The 16,717-nt window shown below is 40.1% G+C and overlaps 1 protein-coding gene across 1 annotated transcript in view; it reads right to left on the reverse strand.

Moving 5' to 3' along the window:
- LOC143295358 (UV excision repair protein RAD23 homolog B-like) overlaps window positions 1-16,717 on the reverse strand; it is a 51,617-nt gene that overhangs the window by 2,796 nt on the left and 32,104 nt on the right. The window contains exons 7-8 of the mRNA XM_076607014.1: window positions 1,901-2,046; window positions 991-1,146 (exon numbers count right to left, since the gene is read on the reverse strand). Coding sequence (XP_076463129.1) covers window positions 991-1,146; window positions 1,901-2,046 — 302 coding nt within the window. The remainder of the gene's footprint in view (window positions 1-990; window positions 1,147-1,900; window positions 2,047-16,717) is intronic.

The following is a 16,717-nucleotide window of genomic DNA, read 5'->3' on the forward strand; positions in this document are numbered from 1 at the left end:
TCAGAGAACTTGCAGACATGGTGGGCGTCAGCATTTCATCTGTTCATTCCATTATGCAGGAGGATTTGGGCTTGAGCAGAATCTCAGCGAAGTTTGTACCAAAGCTGCTAACGATTGAGCAGAAGCAACTCCGTTTGGAGATCGCACAGGACATGATGGAGACTGTGAACAGCGAACCCAACTTCCTCAACAAAGTGATCACTGGCAATGAGTCCTGGGTTTATGGGTACGACCCAGAAACCAAGTTGCAGCCATCACAATGGAAGCATCCAACATCCCCGAGGCCAATAAACAAGACAGGTCCGCAGCAATGTCAAAGTCATGCTTACTGTCTTCTTTGACTCCAGTGGCGTGGTTCATCACGAGTACGTACCACACGACACAACCATCACCAAGGAGTATTACCAAGAGGTTCTGCGTCGTCTTCGTGATGCTGTGCGACGCAAACGGCGGGACCTGTGGGCAGCAGGCAACTGGCAGTTCCATCACGATAACGCACCCAACCATTCTTCACATTTGATACTGAGTTTCCTGGCCCAACACAACACACCTGTGCTTCGTCAGGCTCTCTACTCTCCCGACATGGCTCTGTGTGACTTCTGGCTGTTTCCACAGCTGAAAATTCCCCTGAAAGGAACCAGATTTCAGTCAAGAGAAGACATCATGCAGAATGCGACAGACCTGCTGCATGCCATCCCAAAAGAGGCGTTCCAGCGCTGCTTCCAACAGTGGCAGAACCATTGGGAGAAGTGTGTGGCAGCCCAAGGGGACTACTTTCAAGATGATTAGTTATTAGTATCTGGATACGCGTAGTTTTTATGAACAAAGGTCAGATACTTTTTGAACACACCTCATAATTATATCAAACATAAAATTTTACTTACAAAAGACAAAACCTTTGATGGGTGAGCTCCAAAACAAGGAGAGGTTTAGCATTTTTACCAGGTAAATAAAATAAAAAAAAATAAAAAAAAGGACCGAGAGCCTTACCCTTTCAATGGCTTCTTTTTCTTGTGGGGTGACCTGAATATAACCTGAGTTGCCTCCTCCTGCTTCCTGTTCCTGCCCACCACCACCCTGGCCACCTGTCTCAGACTCTGGTTCGTTAAGCATCTCAACAAACCGCTCCTGGTTCTGGCTGATCAGCTGCAAGCACAAAGGGCACATTGCCCACAGATATTTGAGCTTTCTGTTGTGGACATTTTACATTGCAAGTACAAAGCAGACATTACCCACATATCTTTTGGCTTTTTCTTATGGACATTTCACATCTAAACACTGTAACAGCTTTTCTGTTGGTTTTATCTTTTGACTTCTTTCACAGGTTTATATGATTTTTTTGAAAATGTTCTTTCCTCAAAATATGTTTAAATTTAAATATATCTGCCTCGTAAGATTTATAGCTTGTGAATAAAAATGTCAACTGTCTTTCTTAGTTCTCCCCATAAACAAAACAATAATAGAATGAATCTTTGTAGGATCTTTCAAAATGACTATGACTGTCCCCAACCCTCTTGATCTTTCTCTTTTGCTGCTTATAGCTCAGCTGACCACAAAGGCCATCAGAATTGACCCTGCTATGTTCAATGGAAAATGATTAGTGGAAATAATCAGAGGGAAGGTGAACAAGCTCTAATTCATGCTGAACTGAAAAGATTAAGATGTGAGGTTCCCATTGGTCACTGATGATATCAAGCCATATGCTGATTTATTTTCTGTTTATTTGAAAAAATCATTTCTCTGTAGCAGTAGTGTGGTTTTCAGCAGTAAGACCAAACACGTTCTCGTAATCTCTTTCCTATCTCATTTTAAATTTAATGAAATGCATTACTTTCATGCTTTCTCTCCATGCGAACAACATAACTGTACAACTGAGGACATTGAAAACAATCTGTCTTACAGCCAAAAGAGGGGGATTTGATTGGCCAATCTGCTGCAACAGTACAGGCAGGAGACCAGGATTTTCACGGATAGCAGCTCTCATCCGTTGAAACTGTGGCTGTGTGCGAAGGAAGTCCAGGGCTTCTCCAGTACCCGCTGCTTGAGCTGAAAAATATGCAGTCCACATTATCTTGAGATACAAAGTACACAAATCTTCTCTCTGGGTGTAGTTCCTCCTATCCTGATACAGGAAAAAAGAATCTGCAAGCATGGATCAAGGCAAAAGAGATAAAACAATCTGGTCCGCAGAAACCTGTGTAACATTTGCATATTGCCCTCAGATTTCTAACACAAATTGCAAATATCTAAGTAGCAACTTTCTTGATAAAGTATGTTATCAAATAAGGACTGGCATCTATCATCTTATTAAACACACCGTATGTTTTCAGAAAAACGCAGATGATGTTGGCTGGATTATCTGATGAACATTTTATCACCCAATCACCCTGATTCAGTCCTCCATTTTTTAATTTTTCAAGACATTTTTAAGATCATTATTATCAGTAACATCTTGAACTGTGAAGAATACTAATAGTAACTTCTGAAACTCTGCAATATTATTCTTATCATTACCCCTGGATCTCTCTGAAGTGAGGCATCTGGCAGATTTCACATTATTCACCTTTTGAGATAAGTCTGGGATCTGAAGCTATGCTGCATGCATAGTTCTAACAACATTATGCTAAATTTCAAAATACACAATACAGGTACAATAAACATATCTTGAAAGACCATGTTGGTGTTGTTACTTTCTTTTTTCTTTTTAAATATCTATTATTTGTGATTGCAATCATGTTTTTCCAGATGCCACTTCCTGCTGTTTTCTTGCTGGTCAGCAATTTGCATACAAACACACGCACACAAAGATATTGTGTGATCAATATAATTCACGTCAAATGCTAAAACTTTCATTTCTTATGGTATCTGAATCAAAACTTTACTAATACAATAGTTTTTAGTTGAAAATTATCAAAAAGTTGATGGCGGCACAATTTCAATCTCCATCTGCCATCTTAATTAACTGACTGAACTGATCATGAATATGCTGAATCAATATGCTTACCGGTTCTATCCATAAATCAAGATACACACAAAGTTTCAAGTATTTCCATGCATTTTAAACTGCAAATGTAATGCGTTTTCGTAAAACAAAAAGGATTTTTTTTTTCTTTTTGTTTTGTTTTGCAAGCCACCACTCTGATCTGCAAACCGAAACACACAAACTTTTTAGAAGAATTATTTTGTATGAATTCTGGTGGAAGTCAGGTTGATTCAGCCATTACCTACTTTCATTCAAACAAGGGCTGAAGATGTTATCTGCTTCTGAAAGTTGACTCATATGTTTCCTGCATCAAATTTTCAAGTGTTTCCAAAGACAAACGATCAGAAAGCCAGGTTGCTGGTAGGTTTTTGTAGCGTTTTTGTTATTCTGTAACGTTTATATTTCTTTTTTTTTTTTTTTTTGCTGCCCCATCATCTGCACCATTTCAGTGGCATTACTCCCACGCCGCTCATTTAGATTCCCCCATACACAGCCACACCCAGGTTCGTCCGTCGCAGTTCCAGCGTCGGCAGTCCACAGGAAACCATCGTTGTTAGGTCGCCAGGAGGCCACACACCAGAGGAGACCCTGCACTGCTGCTGAGTCACTTCGGTGGTGTTCAGTGGTGCCTGTTCTGATTTAACGTACTTAGGACACCACCTACTAAGCCCCCTACTAACGACAATAATGGCTTAGTCGCGGAGCCAGACGGAGTGAGCGTCCCTCCCAGAGTGGAAACCGCCACCACGTCCCTCAAACAACAGCCCCCCATGAATCTGCCGACATTGACAGGACTCACCCCAAGCACGGAAGTGGAGGGGTATCGAAGCTGAGGTCACCATGAGAGCAGGGCATGAAAGGCCACAGACTTTGAGACTATTTTGTTTACGTTTATATTTCAATATTTCTTTTAAAAAAATTTTTTTATTTTTTTAAATCTATAAATGTAGTCATTGAATTTATGTTCTGTCAAAATTGGAGATTCAGAACTCATGATTTTCTTTTAAAAATATACAAAATCTATAAATGTAGTCATTGAATTTATGTTCTGTCAAAGTTGGAGATTCAGAACTCATGATTTTCTTGAGTGTTTTTTTCAACTAATCCTAATGTAAGTGAGTATTACACTGACTAAATACTTCTTTGCTTGGTTGGTCAATCACTTATTTTCCAGATTTATCATGCCTTTGTAGTATTGGCATACATATATAGATCTACAGTCTTAATTTTTAGTCTATGAGGTGCAACCTTATCAGCAGTATGCACCTCATCAGAATCTGAAAATTAAATTCTGACCGCCACTTTGTGCCAACTGTCTCAACTAACTCAATATATGACAACACTGTTGATCGCAATAAACACTGTTTGATTCGACAAGGTTATTTTCTCCATCATATTAAATTGAAACCAAATCGTACATTACATGAAATTTCAACTGAACGTGACCACAGTTCACCCTTGGTAGTAGGCCTCCTTCGGTCATGGCTGACCATGGATAGAGTATATCCAACCTAATGTCTAACTGGGCTGTCTGCTTGGACCAAGCAGCGTTGCCTGTGACTGTAGAGACCGATGCGAAAGAGACAGTCTCTGACGCAGCGGTCACATGTGTAAGCTGATGCTGGTCTGTTGGGTGCCGTCCCTTTTCTGTGAGCTTGCTTTTCTGCTGCAGCAGCTGATAGTTTGTCCTCACCAGTCCATAGCTGATTCTTGAGAGTGCTTCTCCATCTGTTACGGTCATCTGCAAGGTCCTCCCAGGACTCAGAGTTGATCTCAAGCGCCTTCATGTCACGTTTGCAAACATCTTTGTAACTCAGCTGTTGGCAGCCAATGCTTCTCTGCCCCGTGGCAAGCTCTCCATAAAGAATGTCTTTTGGGATGCGACCATATTCCATGTGGTGAACGTGGCCCAGCCAGTGCAGCCGACGCTGTCTCAGCATGGTAATTGGTATACATGATCGGGAGACCAGCGCGAGTCAGGACTTCAGTGTTTGTCACCTTGTCTTGTCAGGAGATGCAGAGTTCACCCTTAGGCTATTATAAATTCATGATGTGAAAGTAGAGAGATCAGAAGTGAACTCCAGGTTTTTTTCAAAAGCAGAATGCAAAGCAAAGTGGCAGATGGGAATGAAAACAGGATTAGCAGACTTGATTCTAATTGAACTTGGGCTTTACAAGAATCTACATTAAGCTGAAGGCTATAAAACTGAAAAAAAAAAGTGTTAAAAACAAAAACAAAAAGACCCAAGTAAGTGAGACAAAAACAAAAATACCCAAGTAAGTGACAGTGCAGACAAAAAAAAAAATCAAATCAGATTCTGTTCCAGTGTTGAAAGATGTCACTACTTGAGAAAACAACATCCACTGTTAGCAGAGCCACAATGGAGGACTTTCACTTTTCGGTAGATGTGTCTTATTGGACATGTACACCTTATACATATTCTGTGAGTTCACCGTATGTGCTGCAGCACATTGTAGGCTGTCAAGTACAGTAACACATACATGCATAAATATATAATATATATATATATATATATATATCATGTACACCAGTGTCGGTTTTATACACATCTAGTTTTATTTGTATATTTGATTCAGAGTGGGGGGGAGGGGGGGTGGGGGGGGGAAGATGGCAACAGCCCCAGTGGTGGCAGTATTCCCCCCAACATTAGTGCAGGGAAGGACACAAGTAAAATGAGTTTTTTTCATGCCCAGTTCTTCTGATTGTCACTGATGATCCCCCCTTCTTATTTACAGCTCGACTCAATGGCAGGCTCTCACCCATATTAATGGTTTCATTTGGGCCATTGAAATCTTAAAGCTATTTTCTCCTGTGTGAAAGTATGGAAATTCTTCATTTTTTCTTCAAAGATCAGGGAAGTTGTTGGCAAATGGTCATTCTGGTGCGGATACACAGTCCTCTCCTTTTCACAAACCTGCAGCACCACGAAATCAGTGATTTTTTTTGTTTTTTGTTTTTGTTTATTTTTGTTGTTTTGTTGTTGTTTTTTGCTGTAAGACTAAATATCATGCTTTGAGCTAGATTTATACCACACTCAGCAGAATGCTGAACAGTGACCCAGTCTTCCAGTTCCGTTTCAAGTTTCAGTCATCGTGCATTCTTTCCTTGAAAGGCTTTCTTTGATTTTTTTACATGTAGTTAGTTTGTCTCACTGCAGACGCCAGCGCCAAACCATTGATTTATTCATCCCAAGCAGTTGCACAATTTCCCTTCTGAAAAACAAGATCCATCGCTTTTAACTTGAAGTAACTTGAGGTGTCATAGACACGGTGTCTTGTCTCAGGCATGGTGACATTTCAAGTGTCTTTATTCAAATTCTGATCAGAAACTGGACAGTGAAGCAGGAAAGGCATAACTTTAGCAAAATTCACTGTCAGATTGTGTGTTCACTGAGTAAACTCAAACATACTGACCAGAGAAAAAGCTCACATTTCACCTAGACTGGCGATGAAAATGTGATGGTTCGGCTTGAATGCCAGCCAAAACAGAATTGGGAAACATGATGGTTGGGCTTGACCACCAGCCAAAACAGAATCTGGAAGATGATAGTTGGGCTTGACCACCAGCCAAAACAATCTGGAAGATGATGGTTGGGCTTGACCACCAGCCAAAACACAATCTGGAAACATGATGGTTGGGCTTGACCACCAGCCAAAACAGAATCTGGAAACATAATGGTTGGGCTTGACCACCAGCCAAAACAGGATCTGGAAACATGATGGCTGGGCTTGACCACCAGCCAAAATAGAATTCTGAATTGGGAAATGACGGGCCTGGTGGGTAAAGGGTGGAGATTTTTTCCAATCTCCCAGGTCAACATATGTGCAGACCTGCTTGTGCCTGAACCCCCTTCGTGTGTATACCCAAGCAGAAGAACAAATACGCACATTAAAATCCTGTAATCCATGTCTGAATTTGGTTGGCTATGGAAACAAGAACATACCCAGCATGCACATCCCTGAAACTGAGTATGGTTGCTTACATGGCGGGGTAAAAAAACCGGTTATACACATAAAAGCCCACTAGTGTACGTACAAGTGAACGTGGGACTTGCAGCCCACGTACAAAGAGGAAGAATAAGAACTGGGAAACATGAAGGTTGGGCTTGATCACCAGCCAAAACAGAATGGGAAACATGATGGTTGGGCTACATTACCAGCTAAATCAGAATTGGGAAAATCCACATACTAGCTGCAATCGAAGTTTTAGCCACAGGGACTTCCTCCTCCTTGGCATTCACAGCTACACCGTCAGTCCAGCTCTGGCGATGAACAGCGTTTTCTCCAGCTCTCTTTGTGGTTGCCATATACTAGTTTGGTCATGAGTGGAGTGTCAAAAGGCTACATATCCTGTCTTGCCTCTTTCTACAGAGGGCAGTTTTAGAGAAAGTGCTCCACTGTCTGGACTTCTTCTCAACAGGGTCAGGTGGGAAATGGCACCAACTTAGGTTTTTTTATGTACATGTGATTGTTCAGTCTAATGTGACTGGTGCCAAGTCTCACCAGGACACTTTACTGCTATTTGGGTCATGTGTGTAGTCGTCCCTGATTGTTAAAGGCGTCAGAAGTGTCCTGATGATGGACTTCATCTCACTGAGGCTGATGCTGTTGTTGGGTTGCTCTCCTAGTTTTTCTTTAAGATACATTTTATAATTTCTTTTGCCGGAAATAGCGATTCTTAGTTTTCTTTAAAATACAAGTTATAATTTCTCTTACTGTGTTATAAAGTAAGCTGTCAAGTTTTTATCACTTTCATATTTTAATTCAAGCTTTTCAAGTTAAAATTTTGCTATGTTCATATATATGTTAAATGACTTCGGGCTCAGACACTGACTGGTGTGAGTGACAAGCCTTTGATTGCACATTTCCAATCAGATTAATAAAGATGTAATGTATTGTACTGTATTGTAAGGCACCCTTTTTGGCCAGCCCATCAGCTTGCTCATTCCAAGGGACTCTGCAATTGGCTGAGATCTACTGGAGGACTGCCCGTCTGCTTCTTGCCACTTTCTGCAGCACTGTTGACAAGGATGGGAGTTGTTGTTCTGAAGGGCATGCAGCACTGATAGAGCATGCAGTTAACACTTTTCGTTTCTCTTCCCATGGACTACACCCACAAAGTCTATTTGCAAGCAGAATTTCAGGCTTTTATCAATCCCCCACCCCAAAAAAGCAGTCAACTAACTTTTTAAAAGACTTGTCATGCAGGCTGTTATAAATCATTGTAAAAACCAAACACAAAAAACAACAGTTCATTAAGAACAATGCAATAGTGGTGGCAGAAGACTGCAACAAAAGAAATGGGTCATATTTGGGAGGTGGGGGTGGGGGGTAGGTCTGCCACCAGCAACTGCTTGAACAGAAAAGAGTTACAGGAGAAAACAAATCATGAAGACACTGAAGTCAAATGACAATCTGAATCAAGGGTACATTAGCACAAAGCAAATACCATCTTTAACTTTTAACACTACTTCAGTAAAGCTGTCACATTCTGATGAACTACACATCAACACCCAACCATGTGACTCACAGACAGATTACAATCTATGAACCTTTCCATCAAACAGTGGTAATGATATCAATGTTAGTTATCTACAAAAGAACAGCAGATGATGTGGCATAAAAAAAAATGTTATGCTGAACTTTTTCAAACTACAAAGACACTTCAATTTTCACGAAATGAAAATGGTGTAAAAGTGAACTGTCATGAACAAGCAGTTCAACAAAATATCAAGTGAAGAAAATATGGGGAAAAAAGTCACATTACACAAACGAAACAGTTCCCACTGTTATTAATAATACACATGGAACCTTAAAGCTAAGAAGTTACATGAATGCCAAACCTTGACAACTCAAAGACTGCAATTCACCTGTTAATGAGTTAACACGCTTCAGCTGATTACATTTTGTTGTTGTTTTTCATCACTATCCAATTCTCTTGTAACAGCCACTGCTACTGCTAGAGTAGTTACTGTGATAAGTCTCCCTGATAAGCACTGAACAAAACAGAAGAGCAGTGGTTTCACCAACATCCAATTAAGAGATCGACTGGCCCTAGTTTTCACTGATGGTAATTGAACAGGAAACATAGGAATCCTTCCCTGTTTACCACTATAAAATGCCCTCTTGACAAACTTAATAGCATTTATTTTAAAGGCAGGAACAGCACGTTTGTGTCACAGTAAGCATCTTTGATTAAACAAGACTGAATGCTTTTATTACTTACTGTATTATAGTTCTCTTTAAAAATCACATCATGTTTACAACTGAGGCAGGCAACATGCATAATTTATCACTGGTTTTGAGAACATTTTCAACATTTTCAAACATTAAAACATGCAGCATGTTTCTTAAGATGATAAATGATAGGGTCTCTTCAATATCTACCATCCTGCCAGGTTTAGCTTCTCTGTCACTTGCTGTTGCAGAAAAAAACCTTTATATTGGACACACATACACATGGTTTCTGAAAAATATTTCTACAGACTTTACAGACAAGTTGGGTGGTAATAATATAATACTATTCTGCAACACCAGGTTCCTCTTGTATTTTCAATCAAGTTCCTCTTGTATTTTCAGTCACTTGGAAAATAAAAAAAAATGTTAGACACAATGTATAGAAATATCCATGACTATTCTTCTGGTTCATATTGTTTAACCTGCATGTCATACTTACTTCTTCCATAAGATAAAACCTTTCAGAAGTATTCGATGAGAATTAATCTCTTAGATTTTAAGATCACAGAGCATCTCAGTTCAACATTTAAGTTGTAAAATCTGTAAAACTGAAACCTGTTCATTCTGCAGATACTTCTGTAATATCACTTGCAACTAACAGATGTGACATTAGGCAGTTTGCAGCTGGGCATCAGAACAAACTTAACTGCAGACTGTGTTCACACTGGATGACTCCAGATGGCAATAGCCCAGGACTGTACATTTAGTCAATAGTGCAGAGACTGTAAATTTGCTCAAAATGTATACATATAGAATTTGATACAAGTCTTCAACAGTCAAACATAACAAGAACAGACAGACAAATAAAAAAGAACTTGAACATCAATACAGAATTTTTTTACCACCACTTCCTTCCATGTCAGATTCATCACTATCACTCCCTTCCATGTCAAATGGATTAAAATCTGGATCCTCTGAAAGTAATAAAATATAAACATGTAATTCCTAATATATGTATCTTTTTCATTACTTTTATTTTCTTGAATTCACATTTTGACCAGCTTACAAAAATCCCGATAGCATAAAACTGGGTTTTTTGGGTGTTTTTTTTTATATAATTTTTTTTATTATTGTTTTTAGATCTGTTGACAAAGTGGGATAAAAAAAATAAATGAAAGAGAGAACGGAAACAACTCACTGTTTAAAATACAACAGATCAATGATGTCTCATATGTGTGTACATGAACGTACGCATTCTCTCTCCAACTGATATATAACACACAAATAGTGAGCCATGACCACAAAGTTTAGCCAAACACACTGTGATTATAAACCACACATCATGTTACTGATATACAAGTTCAGATAAAATAATTGTTACTTTTGTTTAAATTGATGTCCCCTGACCTGATGTGAGTTCAGCATGAGCGTTTTCACTGGCTGTACTAATGATGTTGTGAACCAAACCCTGATGAGCATGATGGCTATTATCCTAATTATAATTTAAGACTCCACTTCTCCATCCACTTCAATTTTCGTACACTTATGCAGAAAATGACCTTTCTCATGTTTTCGATGCAATGTTGATCTGTGTATGGGAATATCCTCATATGCAGCTGTCATGACACTGAGTTTTGGTTATGTCATAATAGTGTTGCCTGCTTGGGAAGGGAAGATTTTTTGTATAGCTTAGCAATGTTACTGTAGTTTGGTCTAAATTCAAATTGTGGACAAAGATTTTGGATTTGTATTTGCCAGGGACAACCCTTTTGTTGCCAAGGGTTCTATTATGTGTGCTAAGTGCATGCTGCACAAGGGACCTCAGTTTATTGTCTCATCCGAATGACTAGCATCTAGACAACCACTCAAGGTCTTGTGGAGGGGGAGAAAATACTGGTGACGAGCCATGATTCGAATCAGCGCACTAAGATTCTCTTGCTTCCTAGACGGACACTTGATGTTCTACAGGAATATGAGTCCTTGATGTTGGAAATGTCAAGCTTTTGGAAAGCTGTTGCTGAAGTAGCGGTAAGTTCAGTGTTCTCCTCTAGTTTGATAATGTTTAATTTGCTGTAATTGTTTCTTCTGAATTTTACAAATTTCTAATTTTTCTTTATAATTTACTTTTGAGGACACTGGATAGGTAAGACTATTTCTACAAGGTGAAAGTACTTCACGGCTGTGCCACTTAACTTCCAGCAGAGCTATTTAGTTCCAGAGTTCAGTGAGCGGTCAGGAGCACTGCTGCTGACCTAAATTCCACTGGGATGGGAGGGGGGGAAAGAAAGGGGAGCGCGCGCCGCGCTCTTTGTGCCTATGTTTCCAGCAGAGAAAGGTGTATTGTTTAAGTGATTTTCATTTCATCATATTCGTGCACAGTCACTTTTGTTTGCTGTCATTTTTGTGTGCGTGATTCCAGTGAATGTGAACTTTAAGTGTGTCGTGTGATTTACCAGACACTGTCCGCGTTTTTGTGTTACATCCAGTTATTTGACCTAAGTGTGTGTGTGTTTGAGTGCCGACAAAAATGGAATCTGGTGCGGTAGCGGCAGCTTTGCTGACTGGACAACACACCTTCAGCGAACACTTGAGATGTTTGGATTATATGTGTCGTGTGTGTGGTGAGCGGGTTCTCAGAAGAGTTAAAGACTTTGTGCCAAGTATTCTTCTGAACTGTTTCGTTTTTTCAGTCTAGATGTTTCGAATGATGAAGAGGGCAAACATCCCACATGCATTTGTATCAAGTGCTACAAAAAACTGATAAAAATGAAACATACTCTTGGAAATTCTCAGTTCAAAACTGCAAATGAAAATGTTGCACCTGACATTGACAGAATGTCAGAAATCTGGACAACTTTCGATCCAGATCTATCTTTGGATCAGTGCAAAACATGCTCTTTTCATCACTCAAAAAGTCAGTCTGGTCGTCCGAAAAAAAGACGATCAGCACCCGTAAAAAAATGCACTGATGACAGTTTTGATCCGTCTTGACCGCTGCTTAGATACCAAAGACAGTGTGTCAACGTCATTTTGTCAGTCCACATCAACACCAGTCAAAAAAACAAGAACGCTGTGCACAAACGCATCTCCAATCACACCCAAAACACCTGTCACTGACGCAGCTATATCACCCATCGCACAATTGAAACGTAAGACGGTGTATGTTGACTCAGAGGATGAGGATCTCAATAAATCTCTCACTGAAGAAGAAGAAAAATTATGCACACGACTGATTCACAGGAAAATGTTTAAGTCAGGAGACAAATCAACAGTCAGATGCAAAATTGGAGGTCAGCCAATAGTGTTGAAAAAAGTCACACAACCCCGCAAATCATCTGCCATAGCATCATCTCCTCTGAAGAAAAACGGTCTCAAATTATGCAAAAAATTAGAAAGCACATCTCAGGGAACAGTAAAGAAGCCATAGTAAAACAGCAGGGGTCCGAAATCAAAAGATCAGCTCAGAGCCACAGACAACAGATACTGCAAGCTGCTGGATGTGGCCCAGTGAAAGTGACCAAAAAACAAGGGTCTGCACTGAGAGCCGCCATGGGGTTAAGCTGGGCACAGCACAGGATACAAAAGAGGTTTTATGCCAGTATTGGTGTGGAACATGAAGGGGAAAGGAAGGAGAGGGAGGTGCAGAAAGAAGCAATGTTTGGGGAGGTAGAAATAGAAAAGACAACTCATCTTTGTTGATAAAGAGGGAAGACAAACAGAGATGGTAGAAAACTTATTAGACCAGTACGACAGAGAAAACAAGTTGACATGGCATGATGATAGAATACCGCAGGATGAGATATGGTTAAAAATTGGAGGGGACCATGGAGGGGGGACATTCAAACTCATGCTTCAAATTGCAAACCTCACCAACCCCAACTCAAAACACAACACGTGTCTCCTGGCCATTGTAGACTGCAAGGACAGTCCAGACAATTTGAGAAGAATCTTAGAACCCTACAAAGAACAGCTAGCTGCTCTGCAGTCAATGACATGGCAGAGTGACCTTGTTTGGGGACTATGACTTTCTCCTCAAACTGTATGGACTGTCAGGTGCTCAGGGGACACACCCATGTTTATACTGCACAGCATCCAAATCACAAACACAAAATCCACCTCACTGTAATGAAGGCAACATCACACAGCGCACATTACAGGGCATCAAGACAGACTACAACAAATACAAACACTCCAAGCAGAAAATCGCCAGCCTGCACAACAATGTAGTCAGGGAGCCTATTGTTGACATAGAACTTAGCCAAGTGGCTCCCCCATACCTGCACATTCTTCTGGGAGTGGTCAAAAAACACCATGACCTGCTGGAGGGGGAGTGTCATTCTCTTGACAAAAAGATAGGAGAGTCAATAGCCAGCCAGGAAAAACAGACAGCGACTCAGCCTTTTCTGAGTTTGTAGACAAGCTGAGACAGCTCCAAAGTGCTGAAGAAGAAAAGAGATTGCTAGAAACTAAGATTGTATTTAACGAGCCTGAAGGAGACAGCACACCACTCAGTGATTTCCAAAAACAGCAACGTGAGCTAGCTGATATGGTAGAAGGAAAAGATGCAGACATTGAATATCTCAAGACGCAGCTTGACCTTCCACACCTGGCTGGCCCTGTCACACAACACTTAGATGCTGTACTTCAACAGCATAAAATACACAGACAGGCATACCACGGAGCATCATTCACTGGAAACCACTGTCACAAGTATCTCAAGCCAGAAACAATAGAACACATCAGTGACAGTGTAGTCAAGAAAACAGGTGAACTGACTCAAGACGCGGACATAAACCTCAGAGCTAGGAACATTTCCCAGAAGTTTAAAACACTAAACACGCATTCACATAAACATCTCATATCAAAGACCCTTGACAGACAGTGACGTTGACACACTGGATAGTGACATCAAACAGTACAGGTCTTTCTTCCGCCAACAATTCCCACAAACACGCATCATTCCCAAGCAACACATCCTAGAAAATCACTGCATTCCATTCATTCATTCTCACGGTTTTGGCCTGGCACTACACGGGGAACAAGGGGGGGAGGCAACACACGCAGTCGTCAATTCACTCAAAAAGAAAGTATTAGGGATGCAGTCACAAGATGACAAACTACGTGTCATCATGCAAGAGCACATGACTATTGTCTCCCCCATGCTTCAGCAAGTCATACCCCAAGCAGGAGAATCACGGCACAAATCAAAAAGTAAAGAATAAAGAAATTTTTAGCCCTGTTCTTTTCTCCACCCTGAATCCCTCCCTCCCGCACACACACATTGTATGGAAAAAACAAGAAAAGAAAAAATGTTTGAGTTTAGTCAGTGTCACACTTCAACTGAGTGGATTACCAACTACAAACAAGGATTCATACGGATTTATAAGTTCAGGTAGGAATGTATTTTATTATTTAGAACTTACAAATGCATGTCAGTACATGAAGCAGCTGAGAATGTTCATGAAGCAGCTGATGTTGTTACATCTTATATCAGTTTCTGTGAAGACATGATAATTCTGACAAAAATAATTAAACTTTTCCCCAACAACAAACCATGGATCTCAAAGTCTCTCAAAACAATTTTAAACGAGAAAAAGGTAGCGTTTCAGTCAGGGAACAAGAAGGATAGGAAACTGATACAAAAGAAGCTTAGAGGTGAATTACGAAGGGGACAGAGGGAATTCAAGTCAAAAGTAGAGCAACAGTTTCAGACAGGAAAAATGGCAGATGCATGGGATGGGTTAAAAATTATCACTGGAGAAACGAAAAGGAAAACAGTAGCTTGTAAAATGGAAAAGGTTGAACAGATTGATTTTTCAAATAAACTGAATGATTTCTACTGTCGCTTTGAAAGGAATGATCTGGGAAGGGAACTGGATAGTGTTATCTCACAGTTGCAGGAAAAGATCAAAGATAGGAACACAGGTGAAGACTTTGAGATCGATGCAAAAGTTGTTGAATCTTTATTTTTAAAACTGAATGGCAATTGGCCCCGACAATATCTGCGGAAAATTACTGAAAACATGTGCTTCCCAGTTGTGTGACGTGTTCTGTAAAATTTTCAACTGGTCTCTGAAGGACTGCTCTGTCCCCAGCATCTGGAAAAAATCTACTATCTGTCCTATCCCCAAGAAAAAGAATCCAGCCGCACTAAATGATTACCGTCCTGTTGCCCTGACTTCAGTAGTGATGAAATGCTTTGAAAAAATTATTCTCCGACATCTTCTTTCTTTCACTGAACAGCAGCTTGACTCTCTTCAGTTTGCTTATAAAGCACACAGAAGTACTGACGATGCTATCCTAACTCTCCTTCATAATGCTTTCCTTCATTTGAATAACACGGGATCTTTTGTTCGTATCCTTTTTGTTGACTTCTCTTCTGCTTTTAACACAATACAACCTCATCTCCTTGAACTCAAACTGCTAGGCATGGATGTTGATCCGAAGCTTACTCTTTGGATAGTAAGTTTTCTTCTCAATAGAACTCAGTCCGTCCGCTTTCATTCTGCCCACTCTTCTCTAAAATCTACTTCTACTGGTGCACCCCAAGGTACAGTGCTGTCCCCTGTTCTTTTTACACTGTACACAAATGACTGCAGAGGCACGGAGGAAACTCCTGTCATAAAATATTCTGATGATTCAGCAATTGAAGATCTGTCCAACTCTGATGCTATTTATTTCAGTGAAATTAAAAAGTTCTGTTCCTGGTGTGAGAAAAACTATCTGGATCTCAACGTATTGAAAACAAAAGAAATGTTAATAGATTTTCGGAAAGACCCCTTGCCTGTAGCTCGCCTTGTTATTGATGGTCAAACAGTGGAGAGGGTCAATGAATATAGATATTTAGGGACCATCTTAGACAATAAGCTGACTTTTGACAGAAATTTTGATTCCATTCATAAGAAATGTCAATCTAGAATTTTTTGTTTACAGCTTAGAAATGTTGGTATAAATTCAAATATTCTTCAAAGTTATTATCGATGTTGTATCGAGTCCGTGCTTACAGTTTCATTTATGTGCTGGTATGGAAGTTTGGGAGTGAGGAGTAAGCGTGTTTTGAACGATGTCATGAGTGTATGCAGTAAAATTGTGGGAGTGAAACAAGCTAGTATGCAAGAGCTGTATGAAAGTCGAGTGGTTAAAAAAAGCAGGCAGATAGCAACTGCCGACACCCATATTTTAGCAAAGTATTATGAGCTATTGCCATCAGGACGACGCTATAGAACTTTTAAGTTGAAATCCAGAGCTCTGAAGACTTTTATTCCACGTTCAATCCACCTTTTAAATTCTTGAGAACTGTGTGTGTGTGTGTGCACGCGCGCACTCTCATGTGAGACGTGTGAAAGTCCGTGCATGATAGGCTGTACCTTGTTCTAGTTGTGGTGTGTGTGTGTGTGTGTGTGTGTGTGTGTGTGTGTGTGTGTGTGTGTTTACTGAGCTTAAAACGTGACAATTGGTTATAATGAATGTGCAATATGTAGGAAGAATAATGTGCAATATGCAGGATGAATGTACAATGAATATGTCTAATGCTAA

The sequence above is a fragment of the Babylonia areolata genome, chromosome 20 (genome assembly GCF_041734735.1).
Source record: "Babylonia areolata isolate BAREFJ2019XMU chromosome 20, ASM4173473v1, whole genome shotgun sequence".
Lineage (NCBI taxonomy): Eukaryota > Metazoa > Mollusca > Gastropoda > Neogastropoda > Buccinidae > Babylonia > Babylonia areolata.